This window comes from Trachurus japonicus, chromosome 23, assembly GCF_045865225.1.
Source record: "Trachurus japonicus isolate A0001 chromosome 23, Traja_1.0".
NCBI lineage: Eukaryota > Metazoa > Chordata > Actinopteri > Carangiformes > Carangidae > Trachurus > Trachurus japonicus.
Window position 1 is genome coordinate 11,949,967 of NC_140929.1, and position 19,693 is coordinate 11,969,659.

At 39.7% G+C, this 19,693-nt stretch overlaps 2 protein-coding genes across 3 annotated transcripts; both read right to left on the reverse strand.

Annotated features, from left to right (window-relative positions):
• Positions 1-321: 321 nt before the first annotated feature.
• yeats4 (YEATS domain containing 4) lies at positions 322-2,660 on the reverse strand. The gene is made up of 7 exons (XM_085769406.1): positions 2,410-2,660; positions 2,180-2,299; positions 1,968-2,034; positions 1,652-1,746; positions 1,426-1,515; positions 1,174-1,261; positions 322-647 (listed from the first exon to the last, which is right to left on the reverse strand). Exons 1-7 carry the CDS (start codon positions 2,458-2,460, stop codon positions 478-480), a joined length of 681 nt encoding a protein of 226 aa, XP_085625532.1. The 5' UTR covers positions 2,461-2,660; the 3' UTR covers positions 322-477.
• A 2,636-nt stretch (positions 2,661-5,296) lies between these two features.
• Positions 5,297-19,486, reverse strand: cpsf6 (cleavage and polyadenylation specific factor 6). 2 transcript variants are annotated; one of them, XM_085769592.1, is made up of 11 exons: positions 19,414-19,486; positions 17,057-17,266; positions 16,796-16,899; positions 16,305-16,450; positions 15,772-15,948; positions 14,388-14,495; positions 12,900-13,398; positions 12,574-12,689; positions 12,295-12,448; positions 11,843-12,041; positions 5,297-5,951 (listed from the first exon to the last, which is right to left on the reverse strand). In XM_085769592.1, exons 1-10 carry the CDS (start codon positions 19,471-19,473, stop codon positions 11,855-11,857), a joined length of 1,761 nt encoding a protein of 586 aa, XP_085625718.1. In that variant the 5' UTR covers positions 19,474-19,486; the 3' UTR covers positions 5,297-5,951; positions 11,843-11,854. The 2 variants fall into 2 exon arrangements, with proteins under 2 accessions (XP_085625718.1, XP_085625719.1); XM_085769593.1 differs by lacking the exon at positions 14,388-14,495.
• Between the last annotated feature and the right edge of the window lie 207 nt (positions 19,487-19,693).

Below are 19,693 nucleotides of genomic sequence, written 5' to 3' on the forward strand. Positions count from 1 at the left end.
CAAACGCATGGCTACATTACATGGATATAAAACAAACACAAGTTATTTCACCTGTTATGACATATGACTGAATAAGTACCACTGGAGTGCACAGGGTTTGGTGCAAATCCTCTTCTGTGGGCCTTGACTAGCATTTCAACACTGGTCTGAGCTTGAGTGGTCCCAACAGAAGACACTTAGACAAACAATACTGTAAACATATTTACTTTAGATAGAAAATGACAAGATCAGTAAAAAAACAAAAACAACAGCAATAATATCAACAAACCAGCTTTTCAAACTGAATACTAAAAACGGGGGTTCGCTTTCATCAGGACTCCAAAAAAACCCATAAACAAATCAGCAAATGACAGATTTTTTTCTTTTTTTAAAATCACAATTTTATATCACCATTACTTTGACCACAAAGTAGATCACAAAATATTAATTTGTTTCTTTCAAATAGGGCCTGAGGTCAGGAGCTGTGTTTGCCCATTCCTAGTGCTCCTTGTGGTCTCCATCCTCCTCCAGTTTCCTGATCTCAGACTTCAGGTGGTTGATGTTTTCTCTGCTGGCTTTTAGTTTGTCTTTTAGTTCTGCGATCTCCTGGCTGGTTCTCTTCTTTGCTGCTTCCATTTTCTCCTTGGTCTTTTGCTCCAGCTCGCTGACTGTGGACACAGGCAGACAATCACATGAGCACATTTTGGTCAAACTGTTCCTACTAAACAAATAAGCATGTACCTCTTTTGCAAATAATGCTTTAACATCATGATTAATTTCCAGACATACTCTGTACTTTGAACTGTCTGGATAAACATGTGTACGCGATCATCACTGTATAAAAATCTGATCCTACTATCAATATGTGTCCAGTCTCTTGAGACCCCCGTGGTTGAAACACCCTATTCGGCCAAATAGCCAGACTTTGTCTCTGAATCCCTTTGATGAACATTGCTGACTATTGCTGGTTGTTCATTGTAATCCGATATGCTACTCTGTAATACATTCTATAAATCTCAGTGAGACTTATTGTTGTCTGTACTCCCTCGCCATAGAGCAAACTTTTGCCTCCACAGTATACATTCTCCTCTTCAGTAGAAACTTGTATGTTGTATTCATACACTTGTTTCTCCATGTTCATTGTGTGTGTGTGTGTGTGTGTGTGTGTGTGTGTGTGTGTGTGCGTGTACATACACTCTGTCTCATGCTTGTATGCGCCCAGGGTGAGTTGTCTTGATGTGGTCAGTAGCTGCTGCATCATGGCGGTAGGATCCTGGAAGATCTGAAAGAAAACACAGTCACTCTCACACAGTTCTCCATTTAAAACAAAACATCAATCAAAGATCCATTAGGTGGCAACATGTCTTGATTTCATTTTGGTAGAATTGTGAGACACATGTCTAAGTGTAAAAGAATATAGAAATAATGCGGCACAAGTAGTCGTACCATTTCATCGTAGAACTCAGAGACGACCGTCTTCTTCGGCATGGCACTGGAGTCTGACTGGAACAGCTTCAATAGATGGTACAGAGTGACCTAACACACACACAGGAAAGCACAGTAAAATTACACCCACTGCTTACTAAATACTAACTGATCTCAGTAAATATCAGTCAAATGTTTTCCCTTAAGTAAATTTTAAATGACTGTTTCTACTAGTGGTGGATCTTACTGGTCTCTCATTGGGGTCAATGAAGAAGATCTTAATGATGATCTCGAACTCTCCCCAGCCCGTCTCTGTGATCTCATATGGAGGCTTTGTCACCACTGTGAAAAGGGAAAATTAATAGGAAACAGATAATTAATTATTTTAACTCACAACTGAAGCAGGTTTAACACAAACAAACAAAAGCAGATACAGGCCATATATAACATTGTCATATTCAGTTATAAAATATAATGTGCCATTCTCTCTCCAATGGCATTTGTTCATGTTTACACTATTAGGTTTAATCAACAGGAAGCAGACTAATGTAGGGTCCTCTCACCTCTCAGTGGGTTACCATAGCTCTCATGTAGCTTGAACTGGATCTTCTTCACATATGCTGACATGTCCTGGAAGAACAATGGGATGTACTTCAATTGAACGAAAGTGCAAAACCTTCAAATTGACAGTAGTATCTTGCTGGACATTATCTTTCAGTCAGTTGTATTACATCACTGTATTCTGTGCAGTAGTTTATAGACTTGGACGTCTCACCTCATTTCTGTAAGGCTTCACATAAACAGACCACTGATGTGTGTGTCCATCCTCCTCTCTCTTCTTCCCAAAGTAGCGGGCAACGTTACCAAACACAATGGGCTTTACAATAGTCACTCCCTGTAGTAAACAGAAAGAAAGCACATGGATAGATTCCCTTAGTTATGTTAAACTATTTAAAAGTCTTTCTTTATATCATCAAAGAACACCGGACTAGTCCCGTGCATTACCTTTACTCGTCCCCCGGAATCTGGTCCAAATTCAGTCATCTTTTTAAACATAGTACAGATAAGCGAGAGAAAAGTTGACTTCGTATCACACTCTACAGGACTCTTCGTGCTCCACAGCGTGTCTGTGTTTTTAATAAACCTGCCATTTAAGCACCAAAAATGTGCTTTTTATAGCAGCAATCTCGTTTCAAACCGCCACCGAAACAAGCGCCGGAAGTTGCAAGTGTAACGTGTTTAGGTGTCCGACGGGAGTGTGGTGGAGACACAAAGGTTCCGGGCGATGGAAGCAACGTCGGCCGCCAGCCAATGATACTCTCTCAAGTATTGAAATGTAGCCTACTTGTTTTAGCTTTCGTTTTGTTTGTTAATATTACAAAGTAATTCACCAACATTATTATATCCTCTTAAGTTTCATTTAATACACGCTTTTCTTTAATTTGATTGAGCTGCGGGCACACCAAAAGCCTTTTAAACATACATCTCAATAGCCTATCTTTCTCTCTCTCTCTCTTTTTCTACCAGTCTATTTGGCATAGGCTAAATCAAATTTATCCAAGATACTTGATACTTAAACCAAATAAATTGTCAAAACATTACATAAAAATGTTTTCTGTTCTGGAAGCCTAGAGCTCAACTTGTGGTCCAAACCATTAAAATTTCATTTATATATAATTAAATTTAGATTTTCCATCTTTAATTAATATCTACCACTTAGGACAGTTTATGTTCAAAGGAAAGCCACCAAACCAACTTAAATTTAAAAAAGTTTTATTTAGAGACCAACAGCCATTTGATTATTTCAGCAACAATGAGTCCTTTTCCTGAAAACAAATCTGTAAGTTGTAATAAGACTGTGACATTACTAGCAGCTGCTTGTATAAATTAACCAGAATTGTCTGCATCAATAAAACTCAACGTAATAAACTCATTTAAGTAACAAGTTGACTGGAGTCACTCTGCTGGGCAAGTCTGTCTCATCATACTGAGGACTGCTCTTTAAATTACCAATTACTAAGTTGTTCCTCCATGTCACACTCCACAGTTGGCTATAGTTTGGAGATCACACTCACCTTTCAAAGCTTCTTAGGTCTACTCCAGACAGATAAAAAGTAGCAAGGTCTGTTAATAACTAATGAAAACTGATGGTATTAGACTATTCCAGTGAAATACTGAGATAAACTAGACAAACACAAGAAAGATAGGCTACTTTCTAATATACTGTATGAGGTAAAGTGTTGGCCCGGCTCGATGCAGCAGAACTGGCCAGACATTCTCTGGACTGGACCAATTTCTTCTTCTGTAGTTCATGTAAACCAGAAAACACTTACCTTCAGTGCTGTGGAGAGAAGCATTATCTGTGTACACACACAGGCCCAAAAGACCGAGTAAAATACAAGATTAAACGGGTATGTAGGTGTTCAAACATTTGTGAGAAATTGAGAACACTGGCATCCCTTTAATTGTCCCACTTTCTCTACATTGATTGCCAATAACTTTGATCCTCATGGTATAACACATTCTTTTAAATTGATAGTTATAAAAATAAGGTTTGGATTTCGAGAGAATCATATATAAATATATTTACATCAAATATCTCTCTAGATAAAAGTTGGAATCCACAATTTTTACATCAAATACCTTTGGATATGGTCAATGGGATTTGAACCAGCATGGAGGGTACAAAATATTCACCTTTAAAAGTAAAACAGGCTCCAATAAGACAAAGGAAAAATAACTCAAAAAGGGATTTTTCCACTATAAACAGTAAATTGAGGCACCGTGGACAAACCAGCTTAAGTCCCGTTTGCTGTCTCAGCAGAATCAGTGTTAGTGACTATGTCCATAGTCCATTATTTTGGAACAAATGAAACAAACGGCAATATGGCACCCCTGATAAAACACTGTTGTTGCAAACCGTCACAGTATTTTTACATTTTTATTTACTGAAATTTTTAAAAACCTGTCAGGACTGATGTTTCAAGATCAGATATAAATTTCAGGACAGCTAGGCCTAATAGTTTTACCAGTGAAGACTTTGATCTGAGACAGTAGAAAAAACAAAACAAAAACAACCAAAAAGAAACAAAAACATACATGTAACTCAGTGCACATTAGCTAAACCCCATTATATTCAACATTACAATCTAAAAGCTTGTTCTCACAAAGTGTTTACAGTCATAGCCTATTTCAACAAAAATGACAGACATGACCATGATGGGTGGTGGAGTAAAAAGATGTGTTGCACCGCATATTATCACAACGCTGGTGCTGCAGTGCTTGAAGAAGCATTGGAACTGAATTTAGCTTTTGTGTTTGGGTGTTGAATTAACAGAAATGTGTGAAGTAACGTTAGCTTGAAATTGTCATTTTAAGCGTTAACTACAATGCCTGCTTAAATGAAAATTAATTATGCGTAATAACGAATGCAACTCACATTAAGAAACAACAGACTTCAAAGACATTTTGGTTTGGCTATGTTGTGATAGCATTTCACTGCGAATACACATACAAACATCAGACACCATTGCGTGAACATTATGTCTGGTTTTTTTTCCTGGTTTATCTGAAATTGCTTAAAAAGATTCATGAACAGACCAACTGTCCAAAAGATTATATTGTTTATACAACCCATCCATCAATCAGAGCATTTTGCAAAACAGTGCATTTTTTTTCAATTCTCTTACCTGGTAAAAATGTGTCCATATGAGGTAAAAAAAAAAAAAAAAAAAAAAAAAAGCAAAAATAAAGGAATAAAGCCATTGACGGAGACAGCTAAAAGCATAACCAAGAGTAGAAAAATTCAATATGAAAAACATTTTAGCACTCCGAAATGTACATTTAATATAAATGAGCCAAACATGTAGAGGAATTCACCAAATGCAGAGTGTACCTCAGTAAACATTTTTTATTACAACACCATCTAGTTTTTAATCAAAAGCAGAGACATTTACAAACATACTAACCATGAAAAGAATAAATGAGAATGAGCAGGAGGTGGGGAGAAAACATCAAACATGTACCCTATAAAAACGGATCTCTAAACTGAATGTACACAGTACAGCGGGCAAAGAAAAGAAACAAAACAAAAAAAACAAATAGGCTGTAATGTTTGTGTTTTCTATTTGGGACGTTGGGGGTAGGGTGGGGTGGGGGTTGTGCGGGCCGTTTTATTGTTTCTTTGCAAAGCATCACACATACTCATCTTCATGTCAAATAAAACATCATAAAAATAAAAGAGCTGTTTGGAAAGTTTCTTTTCTTTCATCTTTAGTTACCATGAGTATAGGTGTCTGGATAACATAGCCTTACACATGTCTGGGTCTTCCATCCACTGCTCTTAGTCAGGCAGACAAGATGAACAGACAGAGAGAAGGATGGGTGGAGAAGGAGAGGAGAAGAGAGATGGAGGGGTGGAGGAAGAGGTGGTGGTTGTTGTCCTGTCCGGTCATGCAGGGTAGGGAGGAGGAGTTGGTGGTGGTGGTAGTGGTGGTGCACTGAAAGCGTTCCTCCTTTTCCTTCCATCCATCCTTGATCCGCGTGAGCTGAAAGGTGTCAAAACGAAGGGTGGAGTTTGGTTTCGAGGCAGCCGAACAGAGAACACCCCACCCCCATCCACCCACCAATAAACCCCTGTACTACACATACAAAGTGCACGCCAGGGCTGGGTACAATTCACCATCACTCTGAGTCACAAAGATGTAGCTAGTCCAAAGTGAACTCCTTTTTAAATTTTTTTTTTTTTTTTTTTTTACATTTTATAGTGACAAGGGATGTTGATCAATATACTGTATGTTACGGACAGAACCATCTCAAACTTGTTCAACTTTGTTCATTGTTAGCATTTGTTCTTCTTCATTTCTCAGTTGACTGTGTATTGTCCCCAAACCCAGGCAAAGACAGAGAAACATGCAAACTGGAACAGGAAGAGGTGAAATCTATACGCACGTACACAGCAAGACATCCAAAAACATTATCAAGGTTACTGAAAAATGTATTTTGAACTGTTCAATCATACTATAGTCAATGTATGAAACTTATCTTGGACACTGAAGTTGGACATTATTACAGAGCTGTATATAGTGTTTACTCAATTATAAAATCAGGGATGCACATGAGGAAATGGTTTGTAGGTGCAAATATAAAGGCAATGCGAGTTCAAAATATCTAATAGTGTGGTTTAACAAGGTCAATTCTGCATTGTGTACCATTGTTTTGTTAGCTTTGAACAGACTAGGAAATTTACTGGGAAAGGGGTCAAGTATTGGGCATTCACTGGAAATATTATCTATAGTGTCTATGTATCTGCACATTAATTTTTAGCAATTCAATTTTCTCCTCCCCACTGACCTTTCACTGTTCAAACAAACATTTGCACCATTGTTTAAATGTTTACACCTTGAATTGTCTTTTTTACCCCCCTATGGTATTTATGTCTTGCAAACTACTCAAAATGGATTCAGATAGTTGAAGAACAGTGAATAGTTTTCAACCCCATGAAAATGCTAGGAACAAGAGGACCTAAAAACTTTTCACTCCACCCAAATCCTTCTCCATTTATTAGCTTAGCAAAATGACAATGTGCTCCCTATCTGTGTCAAATGCCATCATTTTAACAAACAGTGCATGGTATGTTTAGGATATTAATATAGGGGTAAAACACAGCAAAGGGACAGTAGATCAGAACATAAAACTACAAAAATGCACGCATCGGACTCAAGACAGCAGATTATGCTTCGTCACAACCCAGTCATGTGGTTGTCAAAGGTATCTCAGGACTTGACATGTAACAGACAGAAACTCATCTTATTGTCAATGTGATTTAGTATACCACACAAGATGAGAATACAGGTAACTAGAAGGGCAATCTTTTCGAAGTTGAAAATGGCAGCTGCAAAATTTAATTAAACTACAATGATCAACTGAGCCAATTACATTCTTGCCCATTTTAAAGTCCCTCTTACCAGAAGTGTAAAAAAATTAAGGTGAAATGACAATTCTGATACAAAAAGTTGATTCAAATTTGTCAGATTTTCTACGACTTTAAAATCCAGTTTATGGGGCCCTGATGACAACAGGATGCAACAATGCCAAATAGAACTGGTATCTATACTGAAATGGCCTCATTTACAGGAACCAGATCAAATCAGTACATGCTTCAAACATTCATATGCATATTTAAACTGGTTGAAGTTTTATCTGTAGAAAGGGGTTTTGTTTTACATGGTTTAGACAGACAGGTAAGCCGACAACAACAATATTTTACATCACAGTAGTCTACAGAGTGACTGCTCGACATGCCATCATTCACAAGTTACTAGGACATCCAGTACAAATGGGAATGGGCTTGGCTGAACTTTTGCCAGTGGTCAAATTACATCTACCGGTACATATCTGACCAAAATGTTTGTCATATTACAAAATATGCCATATCATCACTGAACCTTTGTTCATTATAGAAAACATTCAAATGTGTGGCAGTATTTGAGCTAACAGCATACAACTGAAGCAGGTCAGAGCCAAACCAGGGTCAAGCAGCAGTCATTTAACAATACATACTTACCATTTAAAGGAGCCATTTTTAAGTTTTGTTATTGCAGATTAGCCAGTGTTATGCCATATGCATTAATAGCAGTTTCCTTACCAGTCTTGCCAAGAGCTTCAGCAGTTTTAATAAGCCGTCAGAGCAGCGCTACTCAAGTATAAAGCTGATGGGAGACAGTCGGACCATCTTGCTGTTTTGCTGGGCTGGAGCTAGACAGTTAGCATGCTAACTTCAGCAGAGGAAACAAACTTTGATGTTGAACTTACATTAGTTTGCTCTAGACTGGTGAGTAAACAGCTGTTGAAGCTGGCTATGACACAACTGCAAAACTTAAAAAAGCTTCTTTAAAATTTCAGGTTATACTCGAACATTGTGGCAGGTTTATGTCTGGGTATCACCTTTGTATCAATTATGAATTAGCACATCTCCAAGTTAAAGAAAATATTGAACCGATACTGCATATCACTACATAGCTACATATTTGGTGACCATAATAACCTTATATCTGAACTTTTAAAACATTTCTTGTTCCCCAACTTTACGTTCAAAGGCTAAACCATAGTTTAGTTTCATTTTCATCCTAGTTGTTTATATGGGCATGGAGGTGAATTATCAGCTTTGAGCTGAAACTGTGTTTGACCCTGGTTTGACATGAGCAAATAACTATGCCTGTTTCTAAAAAAAGGACATTTGAGCTGTGATCCACTGCACAAACACCTGCAATCATCCTGCATAGAGCATTTAAGTCATTTAAGCCTGGTACAAACACTGTGCGTTCCCCCATGGCATGTGAACAGATTTAACAGTGTTAAAGTATACCTGTGGACACAACAAATACCCATAGTACTATCAGGAATAAAAGCAACTGTTTCCTGAATAGCTGAGATACCAGACTGAATTCAAATGTGGATTTTGGACATGGTCATGTGGAAAATGGACATATTTGGACATTACATGAATACTGCCCACTTCCTTTTGATTTCAATTTTCATTATACTGCAAGATACATTTTTGTCAAAATATACTCAACAAATGCATTTTTGGCATCTACACATTACCAAATGTTCTTTAGCTTTGTACCCACTGGGGATCTCTTATCTCAAAGAGATAACCAACATGTGCTAAGAGTAGACTGCAGTAGCTGCTATTGCTAAGCTTACATTGAAACTGCAGTGCTCAATTAAAACTCAAAAAAAGGTCTTTACGTCATATATTATAATGTGCTGTGAAAGTTAACAAGAAAAATATTTCTAATTCTTTCTTTTTTTTTTTTTTTAGAAATTTCTATTAAGAGGTTCCCAGTGGACACAAGCATCACTTCCAGTCACACTTTGGATAGAAAAAGGACAAGTCAGTGAAACAGAGTTCAGATCAAATCAGCTAGCACTGACGACTTAAAGTAAGCACAACTCTACACTATAATCACATTACAGATTACTGCGAATCACTACTTTAAAAGTTGGCAAAACCCATACCAAAAGATTGTAGAGTTCAGCAACTCCACAAGCAAAACCACCCCAGGTAATATTTCTCAGAATAAGAGAAATGACCGACACACTTATGAAAAAGCTCAGAGGTGAATTAAAGCTCTTATGTACAGAACATTTTTCATATATTTAATAAAATTAGGACATTATAGTGTCAGGGGGGGAATGGATTTCTGTCTGAAAGCTCATTTAATATTATGAGAAATATTATTTGGGGTGATGCACAACTATACAGAGATACTGAAGGTCTCATTGTCATCTATCAGCTCTGTTCTATAAGGACTGGGTTACACAACACCACAGACAGAGTCTTTCTCACTGACGGACAACAGAACTATAAATTAGTTGAATGTGATTCCCCAGCTATAGTATAGGAACTCAAATTTTGTCATTTAACTTGGAAATACGCAATGGAAGAAAACATCTTCCCACACAGTACACAATTATTTGTGAAACCCTAATACTGAGAATCCATACAAACACCAGCACGTGTCTGACAATTTCCCCGAGAGGACATTTAGCTCAGATCATTTGACAGCAGCACATGTCAGTTCTTAACCTACATCTTATCCATAACTTGACTCAGCATCCAAAAAGCCATCCATAATACTATTAGCCAAATACTAAATAATACTTGCATAGTCTCTTCTCATAAGGACCTAGAATGATTTCCCATTGACAAATTAACACTGCAGGCCAAAAGGGATTTTACAATGTACGCACGAGAATAACATACAAAACAAAATACTCACTCATGTAAATCTCTACAAATTTTAAGTAAATGTCAAATAACAATTAGTATATAATCAGGAATTTGCTGCATTGGAATTGTAATTTACTGTATCCTTTCAATATTTACAAATACAAGTTCTCACAGATGAATTTTGTTTCTTTTCAATTTTATCTAATCAGACAACTCATCTCCAAAGATGCAATGATGGCTTGTTGATGGGCACAATAAAGTGTTTGATTTGTCAAGTTACTATTCCATGTTTACAAGCAGTTTACTCTTGCAAATAATATATATAATTATCAACAGATCTGAAATGTTAACCAATTGTAATCATTAATGATTAGTTCAAATTCAAAGCCATCAATCAATCAGAACATCAAATTTCTACAAAAATCAGTGACATTATGTGTGTTAATGGCATCAACATGTGGACATCACATCTATGTCTAGTATGTTGACAAAACATGATATCAAACGGACATAGGCATGGGTATTTTTTTTTCCATTTCACCTCAATATCTTAAATTGAGGTACAACTGTACTGTAAAGAAGTTGCCACAAAACATTCAATTTGACAAATGTAAAATGCCAGGAAATATTACTGTCATGCAAATATGACACAATCACACTGTCACAGTTCTGTGTCCAAAAACCATCAGATATCAACACTGATAAATCAATTTTAACGTTGCCTTCATTAAAAACATGACAATAGTAGTGATATGTAAACAACATTACAAAAAGCAGATTGGTCCACTATTTACAAATTGAACATTGTTACCCTTTTTCTTTTTTCTAAAGAATACAATCAAATCTGAACAGTAAATTGGGTCTAAATATTGTAAAATTGACTGGGGAATATGAACACCTGAAACTGGCCAATCCATTAACCATGAACACAAGCTCACTAGTAACAATGAAGCTCCTGAGCTCTCACAATATTCTTCAATCAAGAGTTAACTGTAGACTTGCATAAAAGGAAATGCCAAAATATTGTTGATAGTTTTGAACTTTTGATCCACAGGCCATATCTGCTGGTAAAAACCAAATTCCACTTTTAATGAGTGAATTGCGTTTTTGAATTTGCAGAGATGCTTTTATTTGTATGGCCTAACAAATATAGAGTACATAACAGCATCAAGTTCTCGTGTCTTGTACTTTATTTACATTATGTACAACCATTTAAAACCAGCCCCTGAGGCCTGTAGACCAAAAAGAGACAACTGATCCACAAAAATCAATTTTCAATCACTGTCAGTATATTTTCTCTTTTAGGGATAGTGGTTAAAAACCACAGCACAGACAAACTCATACACCCCTTTGAGCAAAGTGAAAACAGTGTGTACTAAACATTTTTTTTATACACAGTAAGTCCACTTATTATGAAATTTGAATGAAATGACTTACCTTACACCTACCTGAACCGAGGGACAGTGCATTTAAAGTATTTTTTCTTTCTTACCTGGTTTCTATTTGTCCCCTTCCTCAAGATTTCACTTGAATCAGCACTTACGTCATTCAATGTTGTAAGATTTACTGTAGCTTATGATTTCATGAGTATTCTTCTTTCATAGTGTAGTTAACTTGTCTGTCTCAAGGTCCAAGATTAAAACAGTGAGGAAGAAGACAAGAACTTAAGATAGACGAAAAAATACCAAAGGTTTCACCCACCTCTCTTCCTGTCTAGCGGTGTCGGTATTCCCTCTCCCTCTCTCTTTCTCTGTCTCTGTCCCGGTCCCTCTCGCGGTGACGGTCCCGCTCCCGGCTGCGTTCTCGGTAGTAGTCCTCGTGCCTGTCGCGACTGCGGGACTTGTGGCGTCGGCTCTTTTCTCTGGAGCGACTGTGGTCACGTTCTCTGGAGCGCTCCCGCCTGGCAGAGACAAGTAGGCTGTGTACCAGGTTTTCAAATAATTAAATACAAAATCTTACATGGACAATTCCCATTTGGGAAAAATTTACGTCATGGTGAAAGGAAATACAGGCACAAACATCAAAGGGAGGCAAATAGTCCATGTAGCTTCAAATCTCCTTTGTGTTTGATTCTAAATAGTCCTGTGATATTTAATTTGTCAAGTTTCTACAAACAGCTTAACTAACTTAATGGCATTGAACAAATGTCTCACCTGGAGGCAGAGCCGTAGCTTTTTGACTCGATGCCGTGAAGACAGTCCTGCAGGGAACTGATGAGGACCTTACAGCGGTCGTCTGCTGACACTTTGGACTGCTTAATCAGACTGATGGCAGTCACCAAAGTTTCTATAGCGCTGCCATAATCAGCTTAAAAGAGAAGACATAAGGTTGCATTAAACTTAATTCATTTGTACGTTTTTTTTTTATGATGTTGTTGACAACATGAACACTCATTATAGGCTCGACATTGTATGTGTATTACTCTGCATTACCTGCACTGGCGTCAGACACAGCCCTGGATATGGCACTGGAGGAGATGGCTCTGTTTCTGTTCATGATCTCCTCAAACTCGGCCTCGCTCAGCGGGGTCCGTGATGCCTCCATCTCCCTACAAAAACACACAAAAAAAAAGGTATGTGATGCTGATTTGGCCTTTTTTGTTAAAGCTCAGGCAACCATCTGTTCTTAACTCCAAATGCAACAAGTCCATAATTCTTGCATTTAATAATAAAAACCATCACTTTGCACCAATGTTACCAATAACATAATAGGAAGCCATCATTGTGAAATTATGTAAATTAGTTCCACCCATTCTTACCGGCCTCCAGGACCGTAGTCTCCTCTCTCATATGGTGGTGGGCGTCCGTAGGGGTCGTTTGGTCCGGGAGGCCCTCGACTGTCGTTGGGTGGCATGTTGTTGTTGCCCGGTGGGGGGAAGAACGCGGGGTTGACATGGGGGGCTGGTGGCGGTCCACCCGGCGGGGGACCTGGCATGTGTGGGGGTGGAGCCAAAGCCATGGGCGGTCCGATGGGACCTGGTGGCCGAGGAGGGAAGGGTCCTGGAGGTGGTGGACCCTGCTGGGGGGGTGGGGGACCAGGCGGGGGTCCGTAGCCTGGGGGAGGGGGGCCTGGAGGTAGGGGTCCCATTGGTGGCTGGCCAAATTGACCAGGGAAGAGAACCGGGGGAGGAGGCCTGTCGCCACGATTTGGAGGGCCGGCGAGGGGAGGGGGGAGACCCTGTCCAGGGGGTGGAGGTCCTGGAGGGCCGGGGGGACCTGGTGGACCAGGAGGGGGACGTGGGGGACCCTGCATCCCACCTAAAAAAGAAGCACAAGGGACAAAACAGATGCTTATGAAACCAACTCTTCATCTTTCACTTACGTTACAGCAGATTAAGCCCTCCCCAGCTTTTAGAGTATGATGGGCAAACAGGTGTTCTGATAGGAAACAAACTTAGTACTTAAAAATGTAATTGGCAACATTAAAACAAAACTCATGTCAATTCAGCTGAATTATTGTTGATGCTCTGGTAAGTCTGTGTTTTATCCTGTTAATTCATATATAGATCACTTTGGGTGCTGATTGTTCAAAGCAGGGACAATGACACAGACAGATCAAAGATGAGCAAGCCATGGCTACAGGGAACAACAACAGAAAAAAGGGCCACAAAATAATGCTGAAAAATCAAAAGGCAACAAAACAGATGGAGATACACTCATAGCAAACTGTTTCAAGCAGGCCTTTGTGTTTTTAACTGAGGTCTTGCGTTTAACGCCAACTTCTTTTTTCGACAGCACAACTTAGAGAAAGCATCCTGCGAGGCTACACACTGCAAAGTGTCAGGCTCTTGCATTTGACATTATTTTGACCATAAACACTACAATTAGCAAATAGATTCATCAGATGCAATGGGCTTAATGAGGGATTCACAACTTTGACACATTTTGTTTTAGACCTGGCACAGAACTGCATGAAAGATTTTTACAAAAACAATTTGAAAGGGGACTATTTACATCCTACAGTTCAAAACTATACATCCTTACAGAAATATTAGGCAATAGTTACTTATATTGTCTAAAGGCTGTATTTGATGCGAACTGCCATGATTTAGATGTTTGTAAATTCAGCTGTTTTTGGGCAGTCAACCTCACAAAAGTGACAATAGCACGACTTCCACTCAATTTTATCTGTATAGCACAAAATCTCAACAGTAGTTATCTCAAGGCACTTTCTACCATTCAGCAGCTAAGGGTTAAGATAAGAAGGCGATCGATCATTATCAACCAGATCAATCGAGGTGTTTCACCTCTGCCACGCCAGCTCCCGTTCCTGCCCCCCGGCGGGAAGGGATTGAAATTCATATCCATCAGAGGGCCATCTTGGTGCCTAATCAGATCTGGTCTCATCCCCGAGCCTAATGGGGAAGAAAGCAAACCAATCACAACTCTTCCCTGCATCAACCTCTGCCTACCAACTGGAGGACTTTCACGGCCCAGCAGCATGGGGAACCAGCCACTAAGCGAAATAAGAGATGCGAAAAAAAGTGGGATGAAGGGCAAATGCGCAAAAAAAACAAAAAAAGGGGGGAAAAAGAAAAAGCTGCAACCCCATTCTTTCCTATTGGAAGTGTAAGGCAGCCAATCCAAGATTTTTTAGAGGGTGAAAACTGGTAGCTTGCCAAGTGAAGCTTTGAGCAAACTGCTTGTCAAGGAATGGTGTTGGAAATTGTCAGTGAGCAGCAAATTACAGCCAAGGAGGGATTATTTGTTCAACTGGAAGTGAAGAGGGACAAAACAAGAGCAAACAAGATGTGGAGGGGGAACATGCAAAGACGTAGTCCTGCCAGGAGAGATTTGAAGGGATAGAGAGCCCTCACTAGAAACACACACTAGGACAGACCAGCCTTGGTTCCATGCGGGCGTGAGTAACAGCGAAGCCTGGACTGTGCTAACAGAGTAGCACTGAGAGACACAGAACAGTATTTTATTTATTTCATGTCCCTTGTAACACTAGGGTTTTATAATTATCTCTATATGTTGCAGCACTTTATTATTGTAGTATCAGCACATGAATAACAAAAGCCTGAAAACAAAAACATGTGATTCAAAATAATAGGGGAGGGCAGCTTTTAACAAATCAGGAGACCACTGACCCATAAACCTCCAAGCCAGCTCTGAGTCCCACTAAACCAATCCATACACATTAGATTACACATGCTGTAGTGAGCTAATGTGTTATGTCTTCCCAAAGCATCCAGCCATAAACCTGCCCCCACTTCCGAGACTGGAAAATAGATTTGTCTATGAATAGAAATAGAATTTGTGTTCGCTTTCCAGAACCAGGAAGAGATGTGCTGAGGAAACATACATCTCTTCTGCCAGGAACTCACCTTGTTCAGTACAGCAGGGGCGATCTAACATTCAACAAGGTCCTTTAAATTTTCTTTTTTGAAGGCAGCAAGCATTTGACATTGAGCGTCAATGGCTGAACTGCCCATTCACACCTAACATTCAGGCTATTTAAAATCAAACTACTTGATATTATCAGTTTAACATTAATTGTGCTATAAAAGAAACTGTCTTTACTGCACTTGATCATATTCCTGAGTCAGCACTTCTTAATTATAATCTTTCAACTGACAGGGACACTGTCCCCACCCTTTTGGCAGAAACACCCGTTACCAAACTAACCAGGAAAGTGTGGCGGCGGTCCTCCAGGCCCAACGGGGCCAGGGAAACGGTCCCCTCCAGGGCCAGGGGGTCCGGGGAACCTTCCTCTGCCTCGACCCCCCATAGGGAAACCTCCACGGGGACCTGCACCAGGGGGACCAGCTTTACCTTCCCCAGACATCTGACCAGATTGTGTACCTGTGAAATAATGAGACTTTGCTCACTTTCCCCTTTAATGTGTAATGTATTTAAATAAGAAATAGATGTGCTTAGTGTGTACTAACAAACGTGGAGCTGTGGGCACCTGGTCTAAAACTATGTGACTGAGTTAGCACCCGAAGGCCTGAATACTGGTGCAAGTGACTGTACATGAGGTCCATATATTTCACCTTCCTGCTGCAGCAGCGTAAGTGCACTTTCAGCAGACTGATATGTCACAGCATGTAGAACTTGCTTTTACATGACTAGTCTCAATGAGCAGTGTGACAAGTCTCTTACCTAACTCCTGCTGAGTGCATCCTAAACTATGCAGATGCCAAGTGTGTCCTACTTACTTTTGCGTGACTGCATCTCAAACTGGCTGAGGGACTGTTTGTTGCATGGCGTGACAATGGGATTCTGACCATGGAGCTCCCTCTTTGATAAGAGCTCCATTAACTTCCTGGATGAAGCCTCTGAGCCCACACACACCAGGGCAAACCTAGGACACACATGCAGAGGACATACACAATCACAACTGTGCAAAAAAAAAAAAAAAATCTGGCATTTCTTATTATTTTGACTTTTAGTGGAGGCCAAAATACTGTTGCCTTTATAGAGAACTATAAATGTAATTTCACGCATCAGATCTAAACGGACCCAGTGGCATTTCAGATTTAAAGTGCATTATTTACACAAAGATCATATGCATTTCCATCTGTTTCCACTAAAGCAGCATTCAAGACATGCGTGAAAATGGAAAATTCAACATACGGGTGTTGCAAGAGGCTATTGTTATAATGTGATTTAATACAATCGTGTGATACAAAGATATTTAAGACCTTACCCCTTTGACTGCCCATTTGCTCTGTTTTCAAAGAACTTGATCTCCAGTACATCTGTGATGCCTATTGACCGGATGGCTTCTGTCAGATCTTCATCTGTCGTCCACTGCAGAAGAGAAGACAACATCTTCCCATCACTCATGGTGACTTGATTCATACTTATGCAATGTCTAACAACTTGCAAATAAACTTTAAAAGGTCTTTACAGTACAGAACATCCAACAATTTACATATACCACAATGCATATGTATGTGCTACCCACCCATGTGAGGTTTCCTATGTACAGGGCAATCCTTTTTCCTGTGTAGGTGTAAACCACGTTGGGTGGGGCACTCTTCCCTCCCTCTGTGCCACCTGGCGCAGGTAGCGTGTCCAGGTAGTCGCGGTCTTCTGGAGCATCACCATTATTGGCTGATGGGGATATTACATCATCATAAAGGTCGATCTGCTCGTGAACTGGGTAGTCCGATTCCTGTAAAGGATTACAACAACAGTTTTATATAAGTGAAGATAATGAGGAAGCTTTGCAGTGAAACTGAAAACAGCACATTCTATGTTTTTTACTTTATTTTTCAAGGAGTGTTTTTTAATCTTGACCCACTGGGCCACTCCGTCAGTCCAGGACAAGTGCTCAGTGGATTGCAGATAATACAAGCAAAAGTTATTTGTCACATGAGCAACATAATTACCTTAACTGCACACACAATGTTGTGGTATACTATGTGCAGTTATAAAACATTAAAAATCTATTACAGCGAGTACCACTCTTGTGCATTGCATACAGTGGTAAAAAAAAGTTTCCGGACACCCTTAAAATTTTACACAATTCCCTGCACATGTGGATCAGATGCGGTCATTTCTTGCTAAAGAAAAACAAAATTTAGTGAAACCAATCAATTTTAAGTTTTTAATGATTTGTTTAGTATTTTGGCTGTGACTGTACTAGAAGAAATGGATTGGATCCGTAATACATGAGAAATTTTGACTATTGGGTCATTTTGGTACCAGTGATCCACTAGTGAAAGCCGTGCTTTTTTATTAAAAGACACAATTTTTGTTGCTGTGCTTCATGTCTAGCCAGCACATTTGAAAGTTCTTCAGAGACAAAAAATGGCTAAACCAAGGAACCTAACGCAGGAAACACGCCTGAAGATAGTAGATCCAGATTCTTAGCCAGGAAGTGCAGATGCAGTCCTTCAGCAGTTGGACACACTCTGCAAAAAACACAGACGAACCAAGAGCTTGGAAGACAAACCAAGATCTGGGCGTCCAAGGGTTTCTTCAGCAAGAAATGACTGCATCCTGATCCGCGTGTGCAGGGAATTATGTAAAATTTTAAGGGTGTCCGAAAACTTTTTTCCACCACTGTAAGTGTCGACTAGGTCTGCGTGATTGTCTTCTCCACCTCACACTGAAAGTTAATAAGTGTAAAGCTGTGAACAGACCTGACCTGTATGTACGTATGTGGAACAGGTTATAAGAGCAACTACTGTTGTTGCGAAAATGCATTCACAGCATTGCTGACTCTCTCTGCACATGGACATTGTCACATAGTCAGGTCATGTCAGGGTAAACCATAGACTGTAAAGGGGTAAACTGGAGCCAAACAAACTGAGGAGCAGATTGTATTTTCCTTTCTATCATAAGCTTACAGGCGCACCACTCGCACGCAAACACACTCTTCGTGTTTTCTTATTATATTGCTGCATAACACGTATTTTAGCATTGAAGCGTTTTTGAGTTCATATTTAACCGTTTCACATAGCAGGAGCTAATCAGAGACCACCTGTGCTGCTACTTTGAAATCTCAATGGACGCGCAGTTGAATGCGTCTCCACAATACACACAATGGGGGGAAGATAAAGCGACTATGGAGCTGTGTGGTTTGGATGTTACTGTGGGGCATCGTTTAATCGAGATAACCTTGAAAACAAACAACACAATCTGCACCTAAGGTTAGACTGAAGCAGGCCACTTCCAGTTGTACACTAAAGGGGCGTGTGTGTGGAAAGAGGAAAACATCTACCGAGCTAACACATACATGCTAACCGAAGCTAGCAGCCAAGCTAACAACTTGTTCATCCATTCATCATTTGCGCGTCTCAGAAACAAACATTGTTTTCAATTTATACCCATTCAAATGCATTTAATCCAAATTGGTTCTAATATTAAAGCAAGTTGGAATAAACTAAAACACAAACGCCGATATGTTGTAAAAGGCGGAAAGTGGCTAATAGCCAGCAAGCTAACGCCACTGTGTTTGTTTCTAGGCGGCCATGCCGAGGCCTGATACTGTGAATGTTGAACAATGAAAGATGCTTAATTTTCATATGCAACCCGAAGAGAAACCATATATGCACATATCATAATACCTACTTCATGCAATACCCTGTGTGTTTAAATAGACAACAACACCTCAAATGCAAACATTTCGAGACAGTAGCGTTAGCCGAGGCTGCAAAGCTTTGCAGCATGGAGAGAGCGGGGCCCGTGCGCGGAAAGCCTCGTTTTAACGCAATAAAGCACGCCGTTCTTCGGTTATAATTACTAGGAGCGATAACACACATTTGCATAAAATAGCAAAGAAATGTCGAAATGTGCTAAATGTGGATTTAATACCTGGTTAAATTCCTCCTCTACGTCAGCGTAGATGTCGATGTGATCCACACCGTCCGCCATTTTCCACTGACCCGTCGCTCGCGCTCCGCCCGCCAGTACAGAGCAACAGCCAGTGAGCCGCAAACAATGAGTCAGACCCTGCTGGTCTACCGCCCTCACTACAAAACATAGTACACCTTTATCTCAAAAAACCACAACATGATGTAGCCTACTACTTTACAGTAAATGGACTGAATATGATTTTTTTTACCCTTTCATTTATGGGTCATTGACAAGTAAA

Excerpts from the sequence above, each read along its gene's own strand:
- cpsf6 (XM_085769592.1), bottom strand. The coding sequence starts at position 19,473 with ATGGCGGACGGTGTGGATCACATCGACATCTACGCTGACGTAGAGGAG. Across the intron at positions 14,496-15,771 it reads ACCGCCGCCACACTTTCCTG|GCTCGGGGATGAGACCAGAT; the intron begins GTTAGTTTGGTA and ends CTTCCCCATTAG. Across the intron at positions 12,042-12,294 it reads AGCTACGGCTCTGCCTCCAG|GCGGGAGCGCTCCAGAGAAC; the intron begins GTGAGACATTTG and ends TGTCTCTGCCAG.
- yeats4 (XM_085769406.1), bottom strand. The coding sequence starts at position 2,460 with ATGTTTAAAAAGATGACTGAATTTGGACCAGATTCCGGGGGACGAGTA. Across the intron at positions 1,516-1,651 it reads TTGACCCCAATGAGAGACCA|GTCACTCTGTACCATCTATT; the intron begins GTAAGATCCACC and ends TGTGTGTGTTAG. Across the intron at positions 648-1,173 it reads ATACAAGCATGAGACAGAGT|TCAGCGAGCTGGAGCAAAAG; the intron begins GTATGTACACGC and ends CTGTGTCCACAG.